This window comes from Protopterus annectens, chromosome 13.part0 (genome assembly GCF_019279795.1).
Source record: "Protopterus annectens isolate FY-2018-M chromosome 13.part0, PAN1.0, whole genome shotgun sequence".
NCBI classification, from domain to species: domain Eukaryota; kingdom Metazoa; phylum Chordata; order Ceratodontiformes; family Protopteridae; genus Protopterus; species Protopterus annectens.
Genome location: NC_056747.1, coordinates 1,019,778,288 through 1,019,804,185, shown reverse-complemented (window position 1 = coordinate 1,019,804,185; position 25,898 = coordinate 1,019,778,288). Strand labels below are relative to the sequence as shown.

General features: G+C 43.8%; 1 protein-coding gene across 1 annotated transcript in view; it reads left to right on the top strand.

Moving 5' to 3' along the window:
- CASC3 (CASC3 exon junction complex subunit) overlaps positions 1 to 25,898 on the top strand; it is a 1,214,789-nt gene that overhangs the window by 624,176 nt on the left and 564,715 nt on the right. The window contains exon 7 of the mRNA XM_044054937.1: positions 15,054 to 15,115. Within this exon, the coding sequence (XP_043910872.1) occupies positions 15,054 to 15,115 (62 nt within the window). The remainder of the gene's footprint in view (positions 1 to 15,053; positions 15,116 to 25,898) is intronic.

The following is a 25,898-nucleotide window of genomic DNA, read 5'->3' as shown; positions in this document are numbered from 1 at the left end:
AACACTCAGCTGGCTACCCTGAACTCCATAGCCAACTCCTCCATGCGCCTCCTTTCTTATGCGGCTGATGGAGCGAGCAGGGCCGCAGGGACAGGTGTGGCCTTACGTAGGCATGCCTGGATGCGGCTATGCAATTTTGCGGACCCCTTTAAAACGTCTTTCACTAATTCCCCATTCGATGGATCATCTCTCTTTGGTCCTCAAGTGAAAGAAACCTTGACTAGGTGCGAGACTGATGGCAAGACTCTTTCTGCCGTCGGAGTCCGTTTTCTACTCCTTCTAGGCCTTACCCCAAAGGCCAGAAAAGTGGGAAAATGTGGTTCCGTAAACAATCTCAAGGGACTTAGCCTGACGACAGAGTCGGTTCCCCGCCAGAGGCAGAGGGGAACAACAATGGTAGACGCGCCCTAGAGGCAGGGGGGGTCCGCAGAACCAGGGCAATCGAGAAACTTTCTCCGATAAGCCCTTTCAGCATCCCTGAGGTGTTGCCCGACTGTCCACCTTCGGGGGCAGTCGGGGAAGATTGTCACTGTACCCAGAAGCCTGGCTATCCCTAACTCGAGACAAGTGGGTACAGTCCATCATTTCCGAAGGCTATTCCATTCCTTCTCGCATTCCAAACCGATCAAAAAATCCCTTCCAGATGTTCCACCGCTCAAAGGGATCTTGCAGCTTTGGAAATTTCAAAGCTGCTTGCAAAAAGAGCAATTCAGCCAGTTCCAGCAGACCAGCAAGGATCCGGAATCTACTCCAGGTTCTTTTTAGTTCCAAAGAAAACAGGGGACTGGAGACCAATTTTGGATCTCAGTATCTTGAACAAGTCGGTCAAGAAAACAAGATTTCGGATGGTCACGCTGCAGTCCATCCTTCCCCTTTTGGGAAAAGGAAACTGGATGTGCTCTATAGACCTTCAGGATGCGTACTATCACATAAAAATGAACAGACGCTCCAGAAGATTCCTCCGCTTCAGGCTGGGAACCAGTCATTTTCAATTCAGGGCCCTGCCCTTTGGTCTCACCACTGCCCCCGGTGTTTACCAAATGCATGGCAGTGGTAGCTTCTCACCTGAGACGACAAGGATTCCAGGTGTTTCCATATTTGGACGACTGGCTCCTCACAGCTCCCACCAAGCATCTTCTTCTAATGGCCAGGATTACACCTTTCGCATTTGTCAAAAGTTAGGCATTTCAATAAATTGCGAAAAGTCTGTTTTGTCGCCTTGTCGCACTATTACCTTTATAGGCAAATCTAGACACAGTCAACATGTCTGAGACTAACAGATCAGAGAATAACAGACATACACAAACTGGTCTCACTCCTCTTCAGCAACAACAGAATCAAAGCCAGGTTAGTTCTGAAAGTGTTGGGAATTATGGCTGCCATACCTCTGCTTCCATTAGCCAGATTCCACATGAGAATCCTTCAATGGATGCTCTTTGCACAATGGTCATACCAGCAACTTCCGATGTCCCACACCGTTATGATTACGCAGGCATGCAGAAATCATCTTCTGTGGTGGATGTCTTCCCCTCAGCTCTTATTGGGAAGACCCTTTGTTCCTTCCCCTCCGGTTGCTACTCTGACAACGGACGCCTCCCTGATCGGGTGGGGGGGGCATTATCAGGGCAGGACTGTCCAGGGCACATGGCAACCAGACGAATGCCACTTGCACATAAATGTTCTGGAGATGAGAGCAGTGCTTTTAGCGTTGCAAGCCCTTCAAGACTCTCTTCCCTTGGGAACGATTGCAATCCAGACAGACAACATGTCTGTAGTGTGGTATATCAACAAACAAGGTGGAACCAGGTCCTACCCCCTGTGTCGAGAAGCACTCAGACTGTGGCAATGGGCGATTTCTTCTCAGCGGTTTCTGATAGCAACGCACATCTCCGGGAAGTCCAATCAAATCGCGGACAAGTTGAGCAGAGCTATCCTCATGCCTCACGAGTGGTCTCTGAAAGACTCTGTTGTGAGAGAAATTTTTCTCAAGTGGGGTCAGCCTTGCTGCGACCTTTTTGCTACTCCCCAAAACAGCAAGTGCAGAGATTATTTCACACTATTCCCTTTACCAGGCCAGCCCAGCAGAGACGCTCTAGTCCAAGTTTGGCCCCGGGGACTTCTGTATGCATTTCCTCCCTTCCCACTAATCTCTCAAGTGATACAGAAAGCTATCGCTCAGAAGGCCTCGTTGATCCTCATTGCTCCTTACTGGCCTCGACAGGTGTGGTTCCCCTTTCTACATCATTTTCTATTGAAGCGACCTTGGCATCTGGACCTAGTTCCAGATCTTTTGATCCATCAGTCGGGTCAGTTTCATCGCTCCCTTCCCTCTCTGAACCTCACTGCTTGGTTCCTCCAGTTCCAACCTTAGCCAGGCTTCCTCAATTATCTCACTCTGTTCGAGATATTTTGATAGCTTCCCATAAATCTTCCACTCGAAGATTTATTTGAGTAAGTGGAACGCTTCACATATTGGGCTCAAGGAAGGGACATAGATCCTTTCACTGCTTCCATCCAAATGGTCCTTGATTTTCTAGCTGAACTCTTCCATGCAGGTTCATCTCCTTCTACTCTTAAAGTTCAATTGGCAGCTATTTCTAACTTTCATGTGGGTATTTCAGAGTCTGCCATAATGTCCCACAAGCTTTGTAAAGCCTTTTTGAGAGGAGTTTTTCTACTCAGACCTCCTATAAGAAATCCTCCTCCTCCTTGGGACCTAAATTTAGTTCTTACTTCTTTGATTCTTTCCCCTTTCGAACCTGCAGCCTCCTGTTCTTTAAAATTGCTATCATGGAAGACTCTCTTTCTGGTAGCTATTACTTCAGCTAGAAGAATTTCAGAACTTCATGCACTCAGCTGTCGACCTCCTTATCTGTTGTTCCATAAGGACAGGGTATCCTTGCGAACCAACCCGTCCTTTTTGCCCAAGGTAGCCTCGACGTCTAACCTAAATCAAAGCATTGACCTCCCTGTGTTTTTTCCAGAATATTCCAATAGGTCTGAACAAAAATTACACTGGCTAGATGTTCATCGTCAGTTAAGGTACTATTTGGATAGAACAAAACAATTCAGAAAATCTGACCAGCTGTTTGTCTCCTATGCAGAAGGCAGAAAGGGACTTTCAGTTTCAAAGGTATCATTATCTAGATGGCTAACATCTCTGTTTTCCCTTGTTTATGAAATTAGACACCAAAAACTGCCTAATAAACCTAAGGCCCATTCCACCAGAGCTTTGGCTACTTCTATAGCCTTCCAAGACAGACTGCCTATTGACACCATTTGTGCAGCGGCTACTTGGGCTACTCCTCACACTTTCATTTCTCATTATAAGTTGGATTTAGCTTCTAGACATAGAGCTAACTTTGGTTCCACTGTTCTCAGGAGTCTGTTCCGTTAGGCCACCCGGGACAAGGTGCTAGGGACGCGGTCCCATCCAGCAAGAATGAAGGCGAGATAGACAACTTAACATATAGAAGTTATGTTCTTACCATAGCGTTCCATGTTAGTTGTCTTCTTCTCGCCTTCTTCTTGCGTCCCACCCTCCTTCCCCCTGGCCTGGACAGACCTAGAGGAGTTGTGATTGTGACCTCTCTTTCTACCACCTCTTTTCTTAGGCATATGCTGTTGTGCATATTTCCTGGATCAGGATGTAGGTCACCCTTCTTTCTCCCTGGTTTTTAGAGGTGGACTTTGTTTATAGTTATTCTGATACTATTATAAGCTGGGGTTAGCTTACAAACGAGATCTGAGGTAACTCACGCCTAGCATTGTGGGATATAAGGGGAGCCTCGAGCCAGTGGAACCAACTCTCGAGCTTTTAGAGTGGCCGAGTCGGAGCCGAGGTTGGCTCCGAACCCATCCAGCAAGAAGAAGGCGAGAAGAAGACAACTAACATGGAACGTTATGGTAAGAACATAACTTCTATTTTGTTCCCAAAGTTTGTTCTTCTGCCACATTGAACCAGTCCATTGAACTCCCAGTCTTCTTTCCAATCATAGCAATGCAGCGGAATACCTTTTTCACCAGTTGGATGTTCACAGACAGCTGGACCAAAGAATTTCGGAAGTCAGACCAGTTGTTTCCTTTTCTGATTCCAGATTGGGTTTACCAGTTTCTAAGGTGACATTGTCTAACTGGATTTCGAGTTGCATAGCTTTCATCTACAGCTCGGTGGGCAGACCCTTACCCCACAGGATCAAGGCTCACTCTACCAGGTCTCTGTCTACCTCTGCAGCCTTCCAAGCCAGGGTATCAATTGATCATATCTGTGCAGCAGCTACGTGGGCTACCCCTCACACCTTCATTACTCATTATAAGTTGGATTTGGCTTCTAGGGATAGAGCTTCCTTTGGTTTCACGGTGCTCAGGAGTATCTTCCAATGAGCCACCCAAGAATAAGGCGGTAGGTACGCTGTCCCATATGTAAAAATGAAGGTGAGATTGGACTACTTAACATAAAGAAGTTATGTACTCACCATAACGTTCCATGTTGGTAGTCCATCTCACCCTTCATTTTTACCAACCCTCCCTCCTGCCCTCATCCTGGAAGATCTGGAGGTAATGTTATAAATTTCTTGGTTGGCGACCCTTTAGTATTGGTTTGTTGGTTAAAGGTTTCTTTCTATCTCTTTCTATCGCTAGTGAGCAGCAAATAAGATCTGGGGATTGCACTGGTGAACCATGGGATACCTGCTTAGCCATGAGCCAACCAGAAGTCTTTGAGCTTGAAAATCGGCCATGTCGGAGCTGAGGATCGGCTCCGAACCCATATGTAAAAATGAAGGGTGAGATGGACTACCAACATGGAACGTTATGGTGAGTACATAACTTCTTTTTCTTCGTGTTTCACTGTTGCAATCATCACATTGGGTTATCTGCTTGCAGTAGCCCTCAGTCGGCCTGATTATCAAAGTCTTGGGTCCTGCGTCGGTTGCTGTCTCGTCTTCCATGACGTCAGGTAGTCAGGGGTATAAAGCATGCAGCCGATGCCATTACTTCAGTCTTTCTTCCGTGCGGTGCCCGAAGCAGTTCGCAAGTGCCGGTCGGCCTACTCCTGAAATTTTCGTTTTCGAGTGTCAGAACCGAAGTTTGCAATTAAGCTAAGTATCCCATTGGGGAAACTTTTTCTTGCTCTAAACCGATGTCAGTAAAAGTCATTAACTGTATTTCTTGTGGAAAGCAAATACCTCATAAAGATTTTCATTTGTACTGTATTCCTTGCCTAGGCCCTGACCACGACGTACCTCGCTGTCAGTTTTGTGCCCTATTTAAGCAACGAACTATTAATCGTCTGTATATTTACGCTTCTAAATTTTTTTGGTACTCAGTTCAATTACCCATATATGGCTTCAGTAAGCCACCCGACTACTGACATTCCGAAAAAACGGAAAGATAAAGACAGAGGCCGCAAAGGTCCAAAGCTGCCGACGACGCTTCTCCTAAGCTAGTCGCCAGTTCGCTGGTACTCAGTGAGGTGCTTTCGCAGCCCCTGATACCTGCTACTTCAGATTCGCAGCCCTCTACTGAGACCCATTCGGAGTCCAGTATGCTGCGAGATGCTTCAACTGTGGAACCTGCCGATGTCTCTACCTTGGATGGGTCTGGAGCCACTGTGCAGGCATCGGCTTCTGAGGGTGTATTCAGGCCTACTGACTTGCATATTAAACTGACGCCATCATCTTCTTCAAGACCTAAAACTCGATCCATGCCTAGAAAACCAATGACCAGAACGCATGGTCAGGCCTCTATGCCTAAAAAACAAAGAAGAATGGCTGAAAACCTTATTACTTTAATCAGGGGACGCCAACCTTCCCCCTCTAAGAGCCCTAGGACTGAGTTTGCTTATGATTCTTTTGATCAGGATTCTGAAATTTGTTTCCTCTGATGACCAGGATTTACCCTTGTCTACCTATAAGGATTGTGATGCAGAGGACTCTATTCCCTCTGCTTTCCCTCCAGAGGATTTCTTTTGGTGAAACCTTGCATACTCTTAGGGAGCATTTTTGCTGGGAAAGCCAGGATTACTCTGACTCTAAAAGGAGGCCTAGCGATTTCTTACTCCTGCCTGAACACAGACCTTTAGCTATCCCCCCTGTACTGACATTGTTGATGATGCTTTTTCAGAATCTAGCTTGGCCCCTGACTCTTTACCTCCTGCTCCCAGAAAAACAGATAGATATTACAGGGTTCCTGACTCTCACAAGTTCCTTTTTAAAAATCCTACTGCGGACCCTGAGACCATTTCACAGGAACCCAAGGGCATTAAGGCTGCTACTGCCAAAAATCCTACCCCCTCTGATAGAGATTCCAGGGCGCTGAATAGATGGGTTAAGAAGGTATACACTTCTGCAACCTTGGCCATTAGGGCCTTAAACTGCCAGTTTCAGTATCAGCAGCATATTATTGGATTGCTTAAACAGAAAATGATGTTGATTCCTGACTGTGCTGAAAATAAAGATTTACAGGATGTAATGCATTCTGCTGAACAAGTTGGTAAACATACTTTGTTAATATGGTTTTGATTCACTAGAGGCATCTTGCAGGGCTGCTGTCACTGGGTCTGTACTTAGAAGGCATGCTGGCTTAAGGAGCAATCTTTGCCAGATCATGTTAAAGCTAAATTGCTGGATGCTCCCTTAAACCAGGACCGCCTGTTTGGCAACAAAGCAGAAGTAGTACTTAAAAAGATGGAGGGAAAAGCTAAATCTATGCAAACTGTTAAAGATTTCCTACAAGTTCAGCCTCCAAGATTTAGTAGGCATTGGCCCTCTAAAAATTGGTCCTTTCCTGCCTCTTCCATGCCTTTTCAGTCCAAACCCAGAACCAGTAGAACACCCAGGCTTCAGTCCTAAGGTACGCACAGGACTAAGCAGTGGGGGGCTCCCACTTCCAAAACAGGGAGTAGTAAGACTCCCCCCTATGGTAAACTGTCTCAATGACTTAACTTCAAAACTTCCAAGCCCTGCACAACTGACTGCTCCTTTAAGGGGAAAGATTGTCCTGCAGGCAAAAAATTGGGAACTCTTTACCAAGGACAAATGGGTTTTAAATATAGTTTCCCAAGGATACAGATTCCACTTTCACACCTTACCAACCCCAAACAGTTGGCCAGATCTACCCCCAAATCAGTGGGCAGAGGCACAAAAGCAAGTTCTCTCCCTCTTAAGTATCAGGGCTATTCAAACTGTGCCAGAAGAGGAAAGGGGACAAGGTTTCTACTCAAGACTTTTCCTGGTGCCCAGAAAAGACAACTCCTGGCATCCTTTCCTGGACCTCTCTTTACTAAACATATTTTTGATGATCCCAAAATTCAAGATGCTAACTCTTCACCAGTTGCTTCCTACTCTAGGCAAGGATACCTGGTTAGCAACACTGGATTTAAAGGAAGCCTACCTGCACATCCCAATCAGGGAATCTTGCAAAAGATACATACGCTTCAAAGCAGGCTTCATGCACTATCAGTTCTCTGCACTGCCCTTTGGCTTATCTACTGCACCCAGGGTATTCACAAAGTGCCTAGCTCCAGGCATTGCGTTTTGCAGGCAAAAAATATTCAGATATGCCCATACCTGGACGATTGTCTAATTCAGGCAGAAAGCCAGGACATACTATTGAATCATCTGGCGTTTGTACAAAAATTGCCAACTTCTCTGGGGTACACCATAAACGAAAATAAATCACATCTTGTACTCTGCCAACAAATTGTATTCCTGGGAGCAAGCTTGAACACAACTTCCCAGATGGCTTCCCTCACGTCAGAGAAACAAGTTAATTTGACAGCCTACTTCAAACTACTGGCCACAAAGACCCTGCTATCTGCAAGGCAAATACTGCAAGCCTTGGGGTTCATGGCCTCCTGCATTTTCCTAATTCCATATGCAAGACTGCATATGAGGAAACTACAATGGTATCTAAAAAGCCTATGGTGTCAACATTCTCAGGATCTAGAAGCAATGATTCCTGTCATACCTTGCCTACAGATAGAGTTCCTTTGGTGGGCAGAGGCCTGCCACCAAAACAAGGGACTTCCATTCACTCTTCCCCCTGCCGCCCAAACCCTAACAACAGACTCATCAGACTATGCATGGGGGGCTCACTTGGCAGGGAAGTGCATTCAGGGCAAATGGAACCCAAGTCAAATGCACCTGCATATCAATCAAAAAGAAATGTTAGCTGTACAGAATGCTCTGATAGCCTTCAATGACCACATTCTTCCAGTACAATTAATGGTAAAGACAGACAAAACCAATGTTATGCGGAACATAAACAAGCAGGGGGGAACCCACTCGTACCCTCTCTGCAGACTAGCCATGGCTCTGTGGAACACAGCCTTGGGCTACCAAGTGCACCTACAGGCTCAGTTCCTGCCAGGAAAGCTAAATACACTGGCAGACGAACTAAGCAGAAATCTCATGGACCCACATGAGTGGAAACTGGAACCAAAGATATTCAACATGTTGAGAAACAAATGGGGGAGCCCAGTGATAGACCTGTTTGCTTTCCCCCAGAACTACCAATTGGACAAATTCTGCACAAGGATTCCCCAAAACAAGCTTGGAAAGTTGATGCCCTGTCCTTCACCTGGAAAATCAGTTTATGCCTTTCCTCCTCTGCATCTTCTCTCCAAGGTACTACTAAACATCAAACAGGACAAACCAAGGACGATGCTGATTGCACCAGACTGGCCACGCCAACACTGGTATCTCCTCTTGCGCAGTGTGTCACTGCTGGCACATGCCTCAGACCTCTACCCTGCTGTCCCAGCAGGAGGGCCAGATTCTGCACCCTCAGCTTCCAACACTGAACCTGGCAGCCTGGCTAATTACCTGATCTCTCCGTTACCATCCCTCAGTAAGCAAATGTTGGCTGTCATTCTGGAGGCAAGGAGGCCTAGTACTAGAAAATCTTTATGCTGAAAAATGAAAGATTCTGTTCCTGGAACCAAACTCAGGGGATGGGCACAGCAGCGCCCAATTTACCTCAGATTCTTCAATATTTAACCAAGATGCTCCACAAGGGCCTTTCCTTTTCCTCCATTCAAAATTCATGCCTCAGCCATTTCAGCTCATTACAAGAGTGTGTTGAGTAGATGGAAAGAGTATTTTGAGAGGCTGATGAATGAAGAGAATGAGAGAGAGAGAAGGTTGGATGATGTGGGGATAGTGAATCAGGAAGTGAAACAGATTAGCAAGGAGGAAGTAAGGGCAGCTATGAAGAGGATGAAGAATGGAAAGGCTGTTGGCCCAGATGACATACCAATGGAAGCATGGAGGTGCTTAGGAGAAATGGCAGTGGAATTTCTAACTAGATTGTTTAATGAAATTTTGGAAAGTCAGAGGATGCCTGAGGAGTGGAGAAAAAGTGTTTTGGTACCTATCTTTAAGAATAAGGGTGATGTGCAGAGCTGCAGTAACTACAGAGGGATAAAACTGATTAGTCACAGCTTGAAGTTATGGGAAAGAGTAGTGGAAGCAAGGTTAAGAAGGGAGGTGATGATTAGTGATCAGCAGTATGGTTTCATGCCAGGAAAGAGCACTACAGATGCAATGTTTGCTCTGAGAGTGTTGATGGAGAAATACAGAGAAGGTCAGAAAGAGTTGCTTTGCGTCTTTGTAGACTTGGAGAAAGCATATGACAGGGTGCCTAGAGAAGAGTTGTGGTATTGTATGAGGAAGTCGGGAGTGGCAGAGAAGTACGTAAGAGTGGTACAGGATATGTACGAGGGTAGTGTGACAGTGGTGAGGACTGCAGTGGGAGTGACAGATCCGTTTAAGGTGGAGGTGGGATTACATCAAGGATCAGCTCTGAGTCCTTTCTTATTTGCAGTGGTGATGGACAGGTTGACAGATGAGATCAGACAGGAGGCCCCGTGGACTATGATGTTTGCAGATGACATTGTGATCTGTAGTGAGAGTAGGAATCAGGTTGAGGAGACTCTGGAGAGGTGGAGATATGCTCTAGAGAGCAGAGGAATGAGGGTCAGCAGGGCTAAGACAGAATATATGTGTGTAAATGAGAGGGAGGGTAGAGGAATGGTGAGGATGCAGGGAGTAGAGTTGGTAAAGGTGGGCGAGTTTAAGTACTTGGGATCAACAGTTCAGAGTAATGGTGAATGTGGAAGAGAGGTGAAGAAGAGAGTACAGGCAGGGTGGAATGGGTGGAGAAGAGTGTCAGGAGTGATTTGTGACAGACGGGTATCCGTAAGAGTGAAAGGGAAGGTCTACAAGAGTGTAGTGAGACCAGCTATGTTATATGGGTTGGAGACAGTGGCATTGACAAAAGGCAGGAGTCAGAGCTGGATGTGGCAGAGTTAAAGATGTTAAGATTTGCAATCGGTGTGACTAGGATGGATAGGATTAGGAATCGGTATATTAGAGGGTCAGCTCATGTTGGACAGTTTGGAGACAAAGCAAGAGAGACGAGATTGCGTTGGTTTGGACATGTGCTGAGGAGGGATGATGGGTATATTGGGAAAAAGATGCTAAGGATGGAGCTGCCAGGTAAGAGGAATAGAGGAAGGCCTAAGATAAGGTTTATGGACGTGGTGAGAGAGGACATGCAGGCGGTTGGTGTGACAGAGCAAGATGCAGAGGATAGGAAGAAATGGAAAGAGATGATCCGCTGTGGCGACCCCTAACGGGAAAAGCCGAAAGAGAATGATGATGATGACAACACAGAACCCACCCCTCTTGTCTCATCCACTGCTCAAGCAGTTCCTCAGAGGGGCCAAGAACTTAAGACCACCCAGGAGAGCCCCAACTCCAGCCTGGGACCTTAACTTTGTATTGGAAAAACTCACTCTACCTCCTTTTGATCCAGCTGCAAATGCAGAGCTGAAATTCCTTTCTTGGAAAACATCACTTCAGCAAGAAGGGTGTCTGTATTACAGGCCCTTATGGCAGTGGAGCCTTTCATCATCTTTCATGCAGACAGGGTGTCCCTCAGGACCAATCCCTCCATGCCCAAGGTGGTATCCAATGTGGCTCTTAATCAGTCCATTCATTTGCCAACCCTCTTTTCTAATCCACAGAGCAAAGGGTAACGTATACTGCACTCCTTAGATGTGCACAGGCAACTTTGATTTTTACTTGTACAAGACTAAACCTCTCAGGAAATATGAACAGCTGCTGGTTGCATTTGCTGCAGGGGCAGAGGTGAAGGCCATTTCAAAACAAACCATTTCTAAATGGATAGGCCATTGCATTCATTTCTGCTATAAGCACCATGGAAAACCCATTCATTTCTGCTGTAGGCACCATGGAAAACCTACCCCACAGGGGATAAGACCACATTCAACCAGGGCTGCATCTACCTCCACAGCCTTTCTCAGAGGTGTCCCTACCAGGACATCCTAGAAGCTGCTACCTGGAGTTCTCTACACACTTTCACCAAACATTACCATTTGCCAATTTTCTCTAAATCCAGAGCTGGCTTTTTCACTGCAGTCTTGCAGGGTCTTATAGCTGGTCCTAATGCTATCTAATTTCTTCCTCCCATCCTTAACTTTGGGAATCTACCCAAATGTGATGACTGCAACAGTGAAACATGAAGAACATAGTACAGTTGTGTACACTTACCATAAATGTAGATGTTCGTGTGTGTTCACTGTTGCAGTCCTGGTTACCCTCCCTCCAGCCCCCTGACTTCTTTTGGCTATACCTCTATTCTTATTTACTATGTTTAAAGGTTTTTGGTGTATTTGCTTTTTGTTGGAGGTGTAACCTTGTGTGTGTGTGTGTGTGTGTGTGTGTGTGTGTGTGTGTGTGTGTATGTATATATGTGTGCATATATATATATATATATATATATATATATATATATATATATATATATATATATATAGATATATATATAATTGCTTCCCATTATGGGGGCACCTGACATCTGGGGCAAGAAAAACTGATGTAATGGCGTCGGCTGCATTCTTTATACCCCTGACTACCTGACGTCATGGAAGATAAGACAGCAACCGACACAGGACCCAAGACTTTGATAATCAGTCTGACTGAGGGCTACTGCAAGCAGATAACCCAAATATGGTGACTGCAACAGTGAATACACTCGAACATCTACATTTATGGTAAGTGTACACAACTGTACTTTCTCTGTACTTCCCTTTGGCTTATCTACTGCACCCAGGTTATTCACAAAATGCCTGGCTCCAGCCATTGCATACTGCAGGCAGAGAAATATTCAAATTTACCCATACTTGGATGTTTGCCTGATTCAGGCGGACAGTCAGGAATTGTTACTTCAGCACCTGACATGTGTAAAGAGACTCCTAACTTCTCTGGGGTATATAATCAATGAAAAAAAAATCACAGCTGGTACCCAGCCAAAAGATTGTATTCCTGGGAGTAAGCTTGAACACTTCCCAGATGGCATTCCTCACTCCAGAAAAGCAGGTTTATTTGACAAATTACTTCAAACTACTGACCACTCAAACCCAGCTATCTGCAAGAAAAATACTGCAAGCCCTAGGGTTCATGGCCTCATGCATTTTCCTAATTCCATATGCAAGACTGCACATGAGGAAACATCAATGGTACTTGAAAAGTCTCTGGTGTCAACATTCTCAGGACCTGGAAGCAGTGATTTCTATCATTCCTTGCCTAAGGACAGAGTTCCTTTGGTGGGCAGAGGCCTTCAACCACAACAAGGGACTCACTTTCACTCAACCCCCCACTGCCCAAACCCTGACAACAAACGCATCAGACTATGCACGGGGGCTCAAGTGGCAGGCAAATGCATTCAAGGCAAATGGAGCCCAGGACAAATTCACCTGCATATCAATGAAAAAGTAATGTTAGCGGTACAGAATGCATTGACGGCCTTCAAATACCTTATCTTTCCAGGACAACTCTTGATAAAGACAGACAACACCACAGTTATGTGGTACATAAGCAGGGAGAACTAATTCCTACCCACTCTGCAGGTTAGCCATGGCTCTGTGGAACACAGCCTTGTGCAATCAAGTGCACCTGCTAGCTCGATTCCTGCAAGGCAAACAAAATTCACTGGTAGACAACTAAGCAGAAATCTTATGGACCCACATGAGTGGAAACTGGAACCCAACGCATTTAAACTTCTAATCCACGGGTGGGGGACACCAGAAGTGGACCTCTTTTGCTTCCCCCCAAAACCATCAATTGAGCAAATTTTGCACCAGAACTCCCCACGGCCAAGCATGAAAAGTGGAAGCCCTATCCTTTACATGGGAAAACCTCTCAATCTGTGCCTTTCCCCATCTGCCCCTCCTCTCAAAAGTACTACTCAAGATCAAACAGGACAGGCCAAGGACAATGCTTATTGCACCAGACTGGCCACGCCAGCACTGGTACCCACTCCTTCGGAGTCCAGCAGTGCCACCCTGGCACCTACATCAGACCCCCTCTCTGCTGTCCCAGCAGGTGGGACAGATTTTGCATCCTCAGCTGCATACCTTGAACTTGGCAGTCTGGCTTATTCCCTGAATACATCACCAGCAAACTTCAGCAAACAGGTGCTGGATGTCATCCTTGAGGCCAGGAGGCCTAGTACTAGGAAATCCTGTTCAGAAAAGTGGAAAAGATACTGTTCTTGGAGCCAGTCTCAGGGAAAGGACACATCCGTGCCCACCTTACCTCAAATCGTAGATTATCTAGCAGAGCTGCTCCACAAAGGCCTACCCTTCTCATTGACTAAGATTCATGCCTCTGCCATCTCAGCTCATTACAATACCGAGCCACACCTCTTCTCTCACCCCCTGATCAAACAGTTCCTGAGAGGAGCTAACAATTTGAGACCCCCAAGGAGAGCTCCCACTTTTGTACTAGAGAAGCTCACGCTTCCCTGTTCTGAGCCTGCTGCTACAGCAGAGTTAAAATTCCTCTCTTGGAAAACAGCCTTACTTCTAGCCATCACTTCAGCCAGAAGAGTTTCTGAGTTACAGGCCCTTATGGCGGTGGAACCCTTCATTATCTTCCATGCAGACAGGGTTTCCCTCAGGACTAACCCATCATTTATGCCCAAGGTGGTATCCAGTGTGGCTTTAAACCAATTCATTCATTTACTAACCTTTTTTTCCTAATCCTCAGAATAAAGGGAAAGGATCCTGCACTCCTTGGACATGCACAGACAGCTCAGGTTCTAACTTGACCGGACTAAACCTTTCCGAAAATCTGACCAGCTGCTAGTCAGCTTTGCTACAGGGGCAGAGGGCAAGGGCATTTCAAAGCAAACCATTTCCAAATGGATAGCACACTGCAGCCATTTCTGCTACAAACACCATGGAAAACCTACCCCAAAGGGGATCAGAACGCATTCCACTTGGGCTACCTCAACCTGTACAGCATTTCTCAGAGGAGTCCCTACTAGGGACATCCTGGAAGTTGCAACCTGGAGTTCTGTACACACCTTCACCAAGCATTACCATTTGCCTATCTTTTCTAAATCCAGAGCTGGATTTGTCACAGCAGTCTTACAAGGCCTGCTAGCCAGCCGTAATACTTCTTGACTGCCTCCACCCTTCCTCAGCTTTGGGAATCAACCCAGGTTTGATGACTGCAACAGTGAAACGCAAAGAACATAGTACAGTTGTGTACACTTACCATAAATGTAGATGTTCGAGTGTATTCACTGTTGCAGTCATGGTTACCCTCCCGCCCCCCTGACTTTTCCTATACTTTCTATTTGTCCTCTTTTTTGGCCATATCTTATGGCAATGGTATTTACTTTTTACTGGAGGTATTCCACACCATGTGATTACTTCCTATTTTGGGGACTCCTTACATCTTGGGCAAGAAAAACTGATGTAATGGCGTTGGCTGCATGTTTTATACCCCTGACGACCTGACGTCATGGAAGTGGTGACAGCATCCGACGCAGAAATCCCAAGACTCTGGTATTCGAGCCGACTGAGGGCGACCTGAAGGCAGATAGATAACCCAAGTGTGATGACTGCAACAGTGAATACTCTCGAACATCTACATTTATGGTAAGTGTACACAACTGTACTTTCTTTTGACTATTCACCTTCTCTACCTATATAATAGCATTCTGATTTTTTTAAATAGGCATTCCTAATCAGATGCATATGGGAGGAGTTCCACCGCAATATAACCGCGTGGAGGACATGGTAAGATTAAGAGAGCTTTATTGACTCCAGTACCTTATTTAAACAGAAGCAGCTTTTCATTTTGCCTACAGGTTTTAGTAGTACTTTGAGCATAGCATTTGAACTAAAAGAAATGTTTTAAATTGTGTACTATTTAAAGAGATAAGGTATGCATATTAAAAGAATGAACCCCGGAACTACAATTTATAAACATCTGGAGTCTTCATAAACTATTGCAGAAAGTTCAGAATGTGACACGTAAATTTTGACAGCATTTTAATTGCTTCCTTCTGCTTAACAGCATAAACACTTGTTAAGACTTTCAGTTCACTGCACAACTAAGTTAATGTTCAAATCAGCAATGCACAATGTGAGGAGTTTTTACTGTAAAAATAAAGGAGACAGCTCTATGCTGTAGGTTTTCTGCATTGTAGAAGTTTAAACAAATATGTCATAAAAACAGACCAAGCAATGTTATTGTCTGGAAATTAAAATAAAAGGTATCAGCATACTAAAATCTTTTTCTGCACACAAGTATTGACTTGTACAGGCAAAATATGCATGTCTTGTACAAGTAGCTGCCTAGACACTAACAGAGCATTCTGGTACTGTTAATGGAGTACAGGAATTTAAAGAAAAACTCTTCCATGGGTCTTAAATACATTTTTCCTTTGTTTTCTGTTGTAGCTTAATACAGCAACATGGCTATGTGGTTCTTATAAAGTAATATTATTTGCCAACAAATGGCCATCATGGGGCCTGCCATATTAACATGATCTTGTTTTACTGATTTTCATGTCTCTGTCTCAGGATACATTTCAAGCCCCCTTTACATGAGTCTTGACGGACTTAAGGAAGATATGTCTACCCATCCCATTCACTTACAGTAGTAGTGTGACTCAAAGGTATCTTGCACACCTTCTATAGCAGGAGTGCTTACATTTTTTTCCTGAATGGCCACCATATAGATTTCTCTCAGAGGTTGTTTTAAAGCTCTTCAAGTCAGTTATACAGTTGCAGACAAGAAAATTAGCTAAATTACAGGCTTTTTTAAGGATAGTCAGTGTGTAGTCCTACAAGCACTGACGGACCCTCCCTTGAACTCTTCCCAAGGTGTCATAACCATCAGTGCAATCCATGAGCTGTAAACTAACACTTTAATGGGCTGGTTCTGTCTGCATTAGGAAAATAAGTATTTTTATCCTGAATGTTGAAGAAATGTGCTTTTAATTTAACTAAAAATATTTAAAAGCTCTGTAAAAAAGACAAGCCATCTGTTATTGACTTAGTGCTGTTATGATTTTTTTTAACTGAGGCACAAATGCCTTTATACATTACAATTTTCCCTCTTTTGCTACATTACTACCCCTTGATTTGTTATATTGCAGCGCACTAGCACGCTGTGAAAAATTTGCATACATATAAATATTTCATGCATGAACAATAATGCCCTTCTAGCCTGACAGTATACCAAAACAGTCATACTCATAAGAAGTGCCCAGGTTGCTCTTTAAAATGTTTAAACTAGTGCTTGCTTTAATATAATTTGGTTTACCTTTGAAAGGTTTAAAATCAATTCAACGATTGCGCAGTTGGGCAAACCAAAAGTGCAAAAGTGAAACTTCGAACGTCACCGGTGTTCGAAAATCAGCAAATCGAAAAGCCGATTCGCTGATTTTCGAACTACAAGTTCGAATTCACATCATAATGCAGGGGGGCAAGCCCCCCTGCACCCCCCATGTGGGGGGCTGGGCCCCCCCACACCCCACCTACTTTAATATTCTTAACTCTGAGATCGCACTACATTGGGGAAAGGGACCATTTCCCGAGCCCCACTATAGTGCAATCCGCACCCAAAATGCCGAATTTGCAATGAGCGAATGCATATTAACATTCGCTCATTGCACATTCAATGCATTTTTTGCAAGGTTTTGCAAAGTTGAAAACGTACTTTCGACCTACCTACTTTCACACATTTGCATTACGGACATGTAAAGGTAAACCTATAATTTGCTAGTCTAGTCCAGACATTGTCAGAACCAATTAGTACATCTCCGAGTTCTGTATAATGTACTATACATGTTGTCCAGTGGTTCTGTACTATGATTATTCCAGATATTCCCAGAGGTAGTTGTCTCTAAATTCCTTATATACCTGAATAAAGGTGTCTTAAGTATTTATTATGAGAGTGTTCAAGTTCAGCTTTTTTAATCTTTCATTACAACTTACACTTTCATATCCATAGATGCCTTTGATATAGTTTTGCTATAATTTTCTAAATTTTCTTATGCATAATCTTTGAGTTGCTGTGTGTTAGACTAAAACATTGTTTTCTACAAATAATTTACAGTTACAGAAAGTAATACTTTATGGAAGTGGATCACTATACAAAATGTGGTCAGTTACTTGGGTTGTCCTCTTTTGGATGCCCAAAGTTGGATGCTCAAAGCTGAATGTTTTCTGAAACTTGAGGTTTTGCTGGATGCAATGTTTGTACTGCTTTGTTTGAGATTAAGATTTAATGAATTTTGGCAGCTTTCTGTGACATTTAGAGAAAAGTCAGAAAATAGATTTTCTTGTAAAATTGCAAAAGGTTTGCTATTTTTTGTGTACCACCATTGGAGGACAGAACTGCCCAAATCAGGACTGCTGGCAGAAAGAGGGGCAGTTAGTAACCCAATTAACTATGTGCATTGGTATTGTTTCTCTTCCTGTCTACGACTACAGAAGGTTTAAGTTTCGAAACACATTGCACATATATATGTTTTTAATAGCAGGTACTGATATCAGCAAGACTGATTGCCTGTGTGACATTGTGTACAGTATCTGACAGGAAAAGCTACAGATTTCCCACTGCCTGTGGCATGCTGTTCAGGTAGAGACAGATTCTTCTGCCAAAGCTCTTGAAAAGGTAAACTTAAAATCGATAAATGAGCTTCCCTTTCCTTTAATTCCAGTGCAAGAAAATGAAAGTTTTGTACAGTACATATTGGAATCATATTGAGGGGAGAAGAGAAACCTAAGGGTTGAGTTAAGCTGTTGGGGAGGTGGTCTTTTCCTTTAAAGTACTGATCCAAAGGTTAACACAAGCCTGGACTTGTTTAACAGCAAATCCTGTTGTACATCATGCACAGCATTGTCAAAACTGTGAAGCAGCATTAGCAGTGAGTAACAGTATCTCTGTATATATTTTGGTTTATAATAAAATAGTTTAATATGCTGCAGTTCATGCATACATCGCTGTATGATTGAAAGCCACCCTTATGTATATACTGCAGTTTTCTTTTGTGGTTGAAAGGAGAGCATTTGGCTCATGAGTGTGTCACTGTACAGCTCGGTTCCAGTTTGCATTCCTGAGTTGTAAAATTGGGTCCAAAACTGCAAAAAAATCTTAAAACTTACTTGAATGAGAAGTTTATACACCAGCATATCTCTCAACTGTACCTGTTTTGGAGGTATGTATTACCACTGCACATGCTATGCCTATTTTTGGAAGCATGTCCCTATATGTTTAGGTTTTATTTACCCCTTCACATGTTTTTCTGAATGCTCTGTCACACAGGATTTTTGAAGCTGTTTGGTAAAAAAACGGACTATGTGACCAAAAAGTAAATGACTTTGTGAGATGCATTATTGGCCTGGCTGTACCCTTAAAGACATGACAATTAAAAAGTCATGGCCATTCAGACGCCATGTAGCTGAAACCATGTTATGCCCTTAAGGGGTCATTTGTGTATGCCCCATGGGCTTCTACTACAAAAGGTTTAAGGTATTACATAATAAAGAGACTAGCTTGGTGGGTATTTCTTGCAGTTTTTACTGAATGGTTTGCTTTGTGACCTTTTTACTCTGATTTGTCATTTACATTGTGTGTTCGATAATATGGCTATATTTTTGTCAGCCATTTTTTAAACCTGTATTTCTGAGTAGTATCCTATAACTCTATTGGAAGGAGTATATGCTATTTCATATTCAGATGTTATCCTTATCAGGTGACTAGATTTTGGCTGGATGGACCAACTTTTCAAGATTCTATGTACCTATTTTCAATGTCTGCAGGTTGAGAGCTATGGACAAGAGTAAACAGATCAATGACCAGTTTTGTATATTACTTACAATAAAGAAAACAAGTCCAAAAGGAATGGATTGTAAATACTGTAATGAACTAAAAGATAGCCCTGAGTATTAAAATTGTCACTTATACAAGCAAGAATAATTTTGTTTCCTAAACAGATGCCAACACACCACCAGAGATACTAAACACCGTGCAGTAAATCTGGAGGCCGTTGTGTGTTTGTTTTCCACAAATAAGCATTTATTTAAATCCAAATAAGTCATCCTTCCACTGTACTTTTCCCTTATCCAAACCATCATTGAATATAATGCTCCCTTTTTAAGTACAAATCCAAACATATTGCTCAACTGGAAAGGTCCCCCAAATATTTCTTACCAAGAAAATTAAAGGTCTTGGGTCCTTCAACTATATTGACAGATTGGCATGACTTTCCTTCTGCTAAGTTGCTTACCAGTTTCTTCAAGATGACCAGTGTTTTGCTTTCCAAGCCCTGAAAAGCTCAAGTCAGGTTTGACCTATTTCTTCACAAAACCACTGGGTCTGTAAATACCTTCCCTAGAGACCTAAAAATAGACCTACTAAACCAGCAACAAACTACTTGCTGGATGGATAGGTTCCTAGCTCAACATATTTAGTACTGCTGGTCAAAGTATTTCTTAGGCTGCCTTTAAGGCTAGTTGTGATGATTGGATGTAATGACAAAATGCGCACCAAAGTTTTCCTGTATGGCCTTGCTTGATTTTGGAGGTGATCACTTTTAATTGCTTTGGAAAGGGTGGTAAGAAACTTTAAGTACATCTGTTTCAAGGTACATGTGTCTAGGCATCTTATGGTTCTGTGATTGTTTGCTTTGTATTGTTCTTGTTTTGGTACTTGCCCCAGGAGTCTACTCACATATGCATTCAAAGCCCTCTGCTTTGATTAAATGCTGCTGTGTCACCAGTTAGTGAGCAAAAAAAGAATGGTGGGCAGGCCAAGTGGCATAGTGGAACAACTAGTAAGAAAACCACATTATTGGAGGCAAGTGCCAAAGTGGAGCATTTGAAGTATATATTTAAATGTACTGTAAAGTCACAGGAGCTGAGGCAATTGACCGTTAATGTTGATGCATAAACATTTTAATCATATGGATTAATTTTTGCAGAATGCACCATCACCTTTATATTCAATCTAAGGATTACTGTTAGTGTACATTCATCAGCTTAAAGATTGTTGGAATAGTATTTGAATTAACTTGCATTTGAGAGAGACTTCTTGTACATCAGTAGAGCTCCCACGTTATAGCACCCACATGCCTGCTTACCATTTGGCTGACTGTCACAACTCTGCCCATCCCTTCCTTAACAAGGGAAGAGCAAATCATAACCGTCATCCAAACAGTTGTAGGGGGATTTTATGTACCCATTATTCTGTTTCACATGTATGCAGTGTATGCAGTGGGTGGTGTAAGGACTTCCCACCTACCTCTGTGAGTGGTTATGTTGCCATAACTTTACCTGTCATATTTTGAAAGCAAATACTTTATTTTTTACTGGGTATTATGGTGTGCATTCCCAGACATATCCTCAGCCTTTCCCCCCGGGGAGTGGTAAACAAGCTTCACCTCATCTTTCCTGGCCTTCCCCATCTGACTTATCCAGTACCTGTGCTTTTATTTGAACCCAGTTTGGCTGGGTTGTGTTCAAGGATTCATCCTTTTGTGTCATGGTGCCAGCAGATTTCCCACCTTATACGTGTAGCCCATGTTGGTTATGTTATTTTTTTTTTTTTTTGGACCAGGTAGTTGGGTTGGAGATTGGTATGTCCTCCTCAGAGATAACACTGCAGTTTACATTTTTAGTAATGGACCAGTATCCTAATAAAGTCATAATCCTCTAGTTTGTGGTAGTGCATTGTTGCAAGGTAGATAGTATTTTTGCAGTGGGCATCCTTGTGTAGTGGAAAAGGAATCCTTATACTTTGTCACTTTCAGAATAACATGTTATGCGTATTAGTCTCCATTTCTCAGCTACTAGTACCTCCACCATGGCATCTGAGTTGCATGTAACTTTGAGCCTTGGAGGTGCTGTTACCAAGCTATGACTGGGTCTGACCTTGGGCCGTTGGAAGATACAGATCAAAACTTGTGAAAACTACATGATGGTGGGGCTTGATCTCTTAAAGAGGAGATGTCACCTAGTGAGTAGACTCATTCATCTCTTATACACTGGCACATAGACTTTGGAATCAAGTTACTAGGGCTTTGCTTTGCAGTCATCCACTGCTCCATTTGTACTGTTTCTCTGAATACATTTTCAGTTTCTGCTAATTTCACATTGGGTTGCAGTGTGTTTGAGATCCAGATGCAATACCTTATAAAAAGGGATGCAGATACGTGTATCATACTGTTAACTTCCATTCTTTTAAACTTGTTCGCTATGAGTTAGCAGCCTTTTTTTCTTTAGAATTTCATGTGACTGTGTAGGACAGTAGGACAGAGGGTAGTGTAAAACTGGTTCTATCCTGGGGAGTATGCTGCTAAGTAACATTCAGCTACATGATCTTTTTTGCCCTTGTTCTGTCTTTGTGCTACCAAATTTGGCAAGCGCGGTTTCCATCCAGACTTTATTCAGCCAGCTTGTAAGCATGTTTCAGTATTTTTCCTCTGGCTTCCTAGGTGGTGATAAAGCAGTAAATATAAAAAAAAGTTTATCCTCTAGTGAAGGAGTAGTGTCCATTAAAGTGTGTAATCTTACTGAAGGTAGCATTAATGATGTCCTTCTATTCCTATGTTGCAGTATTCTTGGTGTGGGATTTCCCACCTCAGGTGACCCACATGTCGGCTCCTGTACAAAAGCTTCAGCTTGGCTGCTGTAGTTGCGTGGGACGTCACATGTAGGGTCATAAACCAGAGGCCTTAAATGTGATGTCTGCATGCACAGACCTCAGAACATTTCAGCCCCAGAAGACCGTCACATCATGTGCTTCGCTCCTTCACCCCTTCACCACAAGACATCTAAAAGCTAAGTACCCTGTTGGGGGGTTTTCTTCTTTGACGTCTAGCTAAAGCTTGGTTTGTTGTAGTAAACTTTAGCCGATGTCTGTTTAAAAGGGTAAATGCCAATGTAGGTGCCAGATTCCACATAAATATACGCACGACCGCTGCATTGTTTGCCTAAGCCAAGAGCATGACCATACCGCTTGCTTGATCTGGCAATCCTTCATTACTAAGACCCTATGCAGCTGTCTGGCTGCTCTCAATCTATATCTAGAAAATCAGCGACTTAAAAAATTAGCACTAAGGATGGATCCCATTTTGGAAGCTCCGAGTGAACCTCCGCTGAAGAAGGCCAAAATTCCTATGCCCACTTCCACTGCCTCTCCGCTTTCGGACCCCCCCTGCCAGCTGCCAATTTAGGAGTTGAGGGACGTCCGTCAGATTTGTCTACTTTGGCAACCTTCAAGGAAGCGGCTTCTTAGTTGATGACTAGCACGTCCACGGAGCTTACTCAAGACATTGGCTACTGCCAAAGTTGAGGGGAAACCAGACATAACCGGGCCTCCGACTGGGATCCCTCCTCCTGACACAACTATCCTTAGCCATGCACCTGATTCCAGGCCTTTGCCTAAGACTACTCCATTAAAAAAGAAACAGAAAACCAAACATCTGGCTACACCCACTGAAGGCCTACCTAATTGGCAGTCCGTCACCTTATCTTTGATGCAGGCCTTCATGGCCCTTAGGCCCACAGCCTCTTCTCCATGTAACCTTCCTCTCCTCAGTCCTAGGCCTGCCTCTGTCCCCTCTCTTCCACCACCCCCTTTACAAGACAGGGAAGAAGAGCAAGAGGCTTACTATTCATCTTCAGATGAATCAATCTCATATGCCTCCCAAATAGCCTCTCCTCAAGAATATTACTCCCCAGATGAAGAGTCCATCAAAGGGACTCCCCTCCAGCGAATATCACTTTTAAAGAGACCATAATCAAAATGAAGGAATACTTCAAATGGGACACGTCACAAATGTCTGATGCTCAAAAAAAGGTATTTTGAATTGCTACAAGTGGAATCTCCTTCCCCTTCTGCCATTCCTCCTGTCATCCCTGATTATTTAGATGCCTTTTCCTCAGCATCCCCAGACTCTCAGCCCCCTGCCCCAAGAGGCCAGATCACTTCTACAAAGTGCCTGATGGCCAGAAATTTCTAGTCAAGCCAACCCTGGCAGACCCTGCTGTGATTGCAGTATCACCACATAAACAATCCAGACGGATTCTGTCTGCCTCTCTCCTACCTACAGACAAGGACAGTAAAACTATGGATAGAATTGGAAAGAAGATTTACACCTCTTCCACATTGGCCTTCAGAGCCATCAACTATCAAACACATATAGATATGCTCTGGACCTTGTCTCTCAAGCCTTTACTCTGCTAGCTTGCTACTCCAGACTGCCCCACTAAATCTGACATAGCATCTAAACTATCTCTGGCTGCCCAAGTAGCCAGACATTCCATTAGATGTAGTAATTATGCTGCAGAGGCTTCTGCATGGTCTGCAGCTTCTGCCTCTGTACTTCAAAGGTATTCATGGCTACATCTACAACACTTACCAGAGGACTTCAAGTCTAAAATCTTAGATGCTGCTCTAGACCCCAATTTATTGTTTGGTAAACAGTCAGCAGACCTTTTTAAAAATCTACAAGAAAAGAGTAATGAATTGCAAGACCTCAAGCATCTTCTGGTGTCTCCTATTCCTAAATATTACAGAAATTACCCTGCTAAGACCATATTTGTCAGGAAAAAAAACCCATCTCTGCTGGACTTCTCTCTCCCAGACAGAAGAGGAGCCAGAAGACAAACCTCTTCTAGGTCAGCTGTCTTGCAGACCCCCCCCCACTGGACAGCCCTTTCAAGACCCTTGACTGCCTTGGCCACCTTCCCCTTTCTGCCTGCCTCCCTTTTTGGAAAGCCATAACTACAGACAAATGGACTTCTGGCTATAGTTCAAAAGGGATACTTCCTTTCTTGGAGAGAAAGGCCCCCCTTAAGGGGGTATACCCCTCCCCCAAGAAATCAGACACCCCTCTTCCCACAGATTTTACAAGGCCTTCTGAACCTGGGAACAATAGAACCTGTCCCTCCAGGGCAGGAAGGAAAAGGCTTCTACTCAAGACTGTTTCTGGTCCCCAAAATAGATGGACCATGGAAGCCCGTTCTAGACCTCTCCTTTCTAAACCTATTCTTAAAGGTTCCCACCTTCAGAATGTTGTCCCTACAAACTTTACTCCCTCTCATACAAGCCCAGGCCTTCATGGCCACACTCAACCTGAAAGAAGCCTATCTGCATATCCCCATACAACCTTCCCACAGGAAATTCTTACATTTTTCTGGATCCTTCTCTCACTTTCAATTTACAGCATTGTCCTTTAGTTTTTCCACTGCTCCCAGTGTGTTCACAAAATGCCTGGCACCTGCCATAGCCTATTGCAGAACACAAACTGGACAGCATCCTTATTCTAACAGAATGCAAGGAAACCCTGCAAATCAATTTACAGTTCACCATTTGCCTGCTTCAAAGACTGGGGTTTACCATCAACTTCCCAAAATCTTCCTTGACCCCAGAACAAGAGAAAACATTTCTGGGTTGCAGGATTAGGACAGACATAATGAAAGCCTTTCTTCCCCAGGACAAAGCCATCTCCTTGTCTTCCCACTTCAAAACCCTTATGCAGACCCAACAGATAACTATGAGGCAATTTCTACGAATCTTGAGCCTAATGGCAGCCACCATTCCCATGCTACCACTAGCCAGAATGCACATGTGAAAGCTGCAGTGGTGTCTAAAAAAATGTATGCTCACAACACCAGCATCATTTAGAGCAAGAAATTATCCTCTTGCCCTGCCTACAGTCAGAACTAAAATAGTGGATTCAGCAAGTTCAACTGAACTCGGGCCTTCCACTTCAGTTACCTACCCCAAACCAGTTCATGCATATAGATGCATCAGACCTAGGATGGGGAGCTACAATGTCAAACTACAGGGTACCAGCAAAGTGGCACCCTTCCATAAAGAACAAACATATCAATGTGAGGGAAATGACGGCAGTCCTTCTGGCATTGAAAGCCTTCCTTCCCCTTTTACAACCAGGTGTTCTCCTAATAATAACAACAGACAACACATGTGATACCTCAACAAGCAGGGAGGGACAAAAGCCTACTGCCTCTGCAGACTAACCTTACTAATCTGGGACCTAGCCTCACAGCACAAATTTGCATCCCTTCACAGGACAACAAACAAGCAGACCTTCTCAGCAGGACATCCTCTCCAAATCACGAATGGATGCTTGACAGGAATGTCTTTCTAGACATTTTCCACTGGTGGGGCACACCAAGTAGATTTGTTTGCTTCCCCCCAAAACAGACAACTGCAGACTTTCTGCTGCAAAACCCACTCTCCACTAGCATGGAGAATAGACACATTCAGCATTTCATGGAAGCGGAGGTTTCTCTATCCTTTTCCACCCTTCCCATTAATTAAAAAAGTCCTGAAAATCAAGAGAGACAAACCAAAACTCTTGCTGGTGACCCCCTACTGGCCAAGGCAGCACTGGTTTCCCCTACTTCCCAGTCTAGCCAAGGGCAGTCACCACAAGTTAACCCCACAATGTGGACCTTCTGACAACAAAAGGGAACACTCATTCACCCATACTTGCAGATGTTGGCACTGGCACTGTGGGTGACAAACTTTTAATTC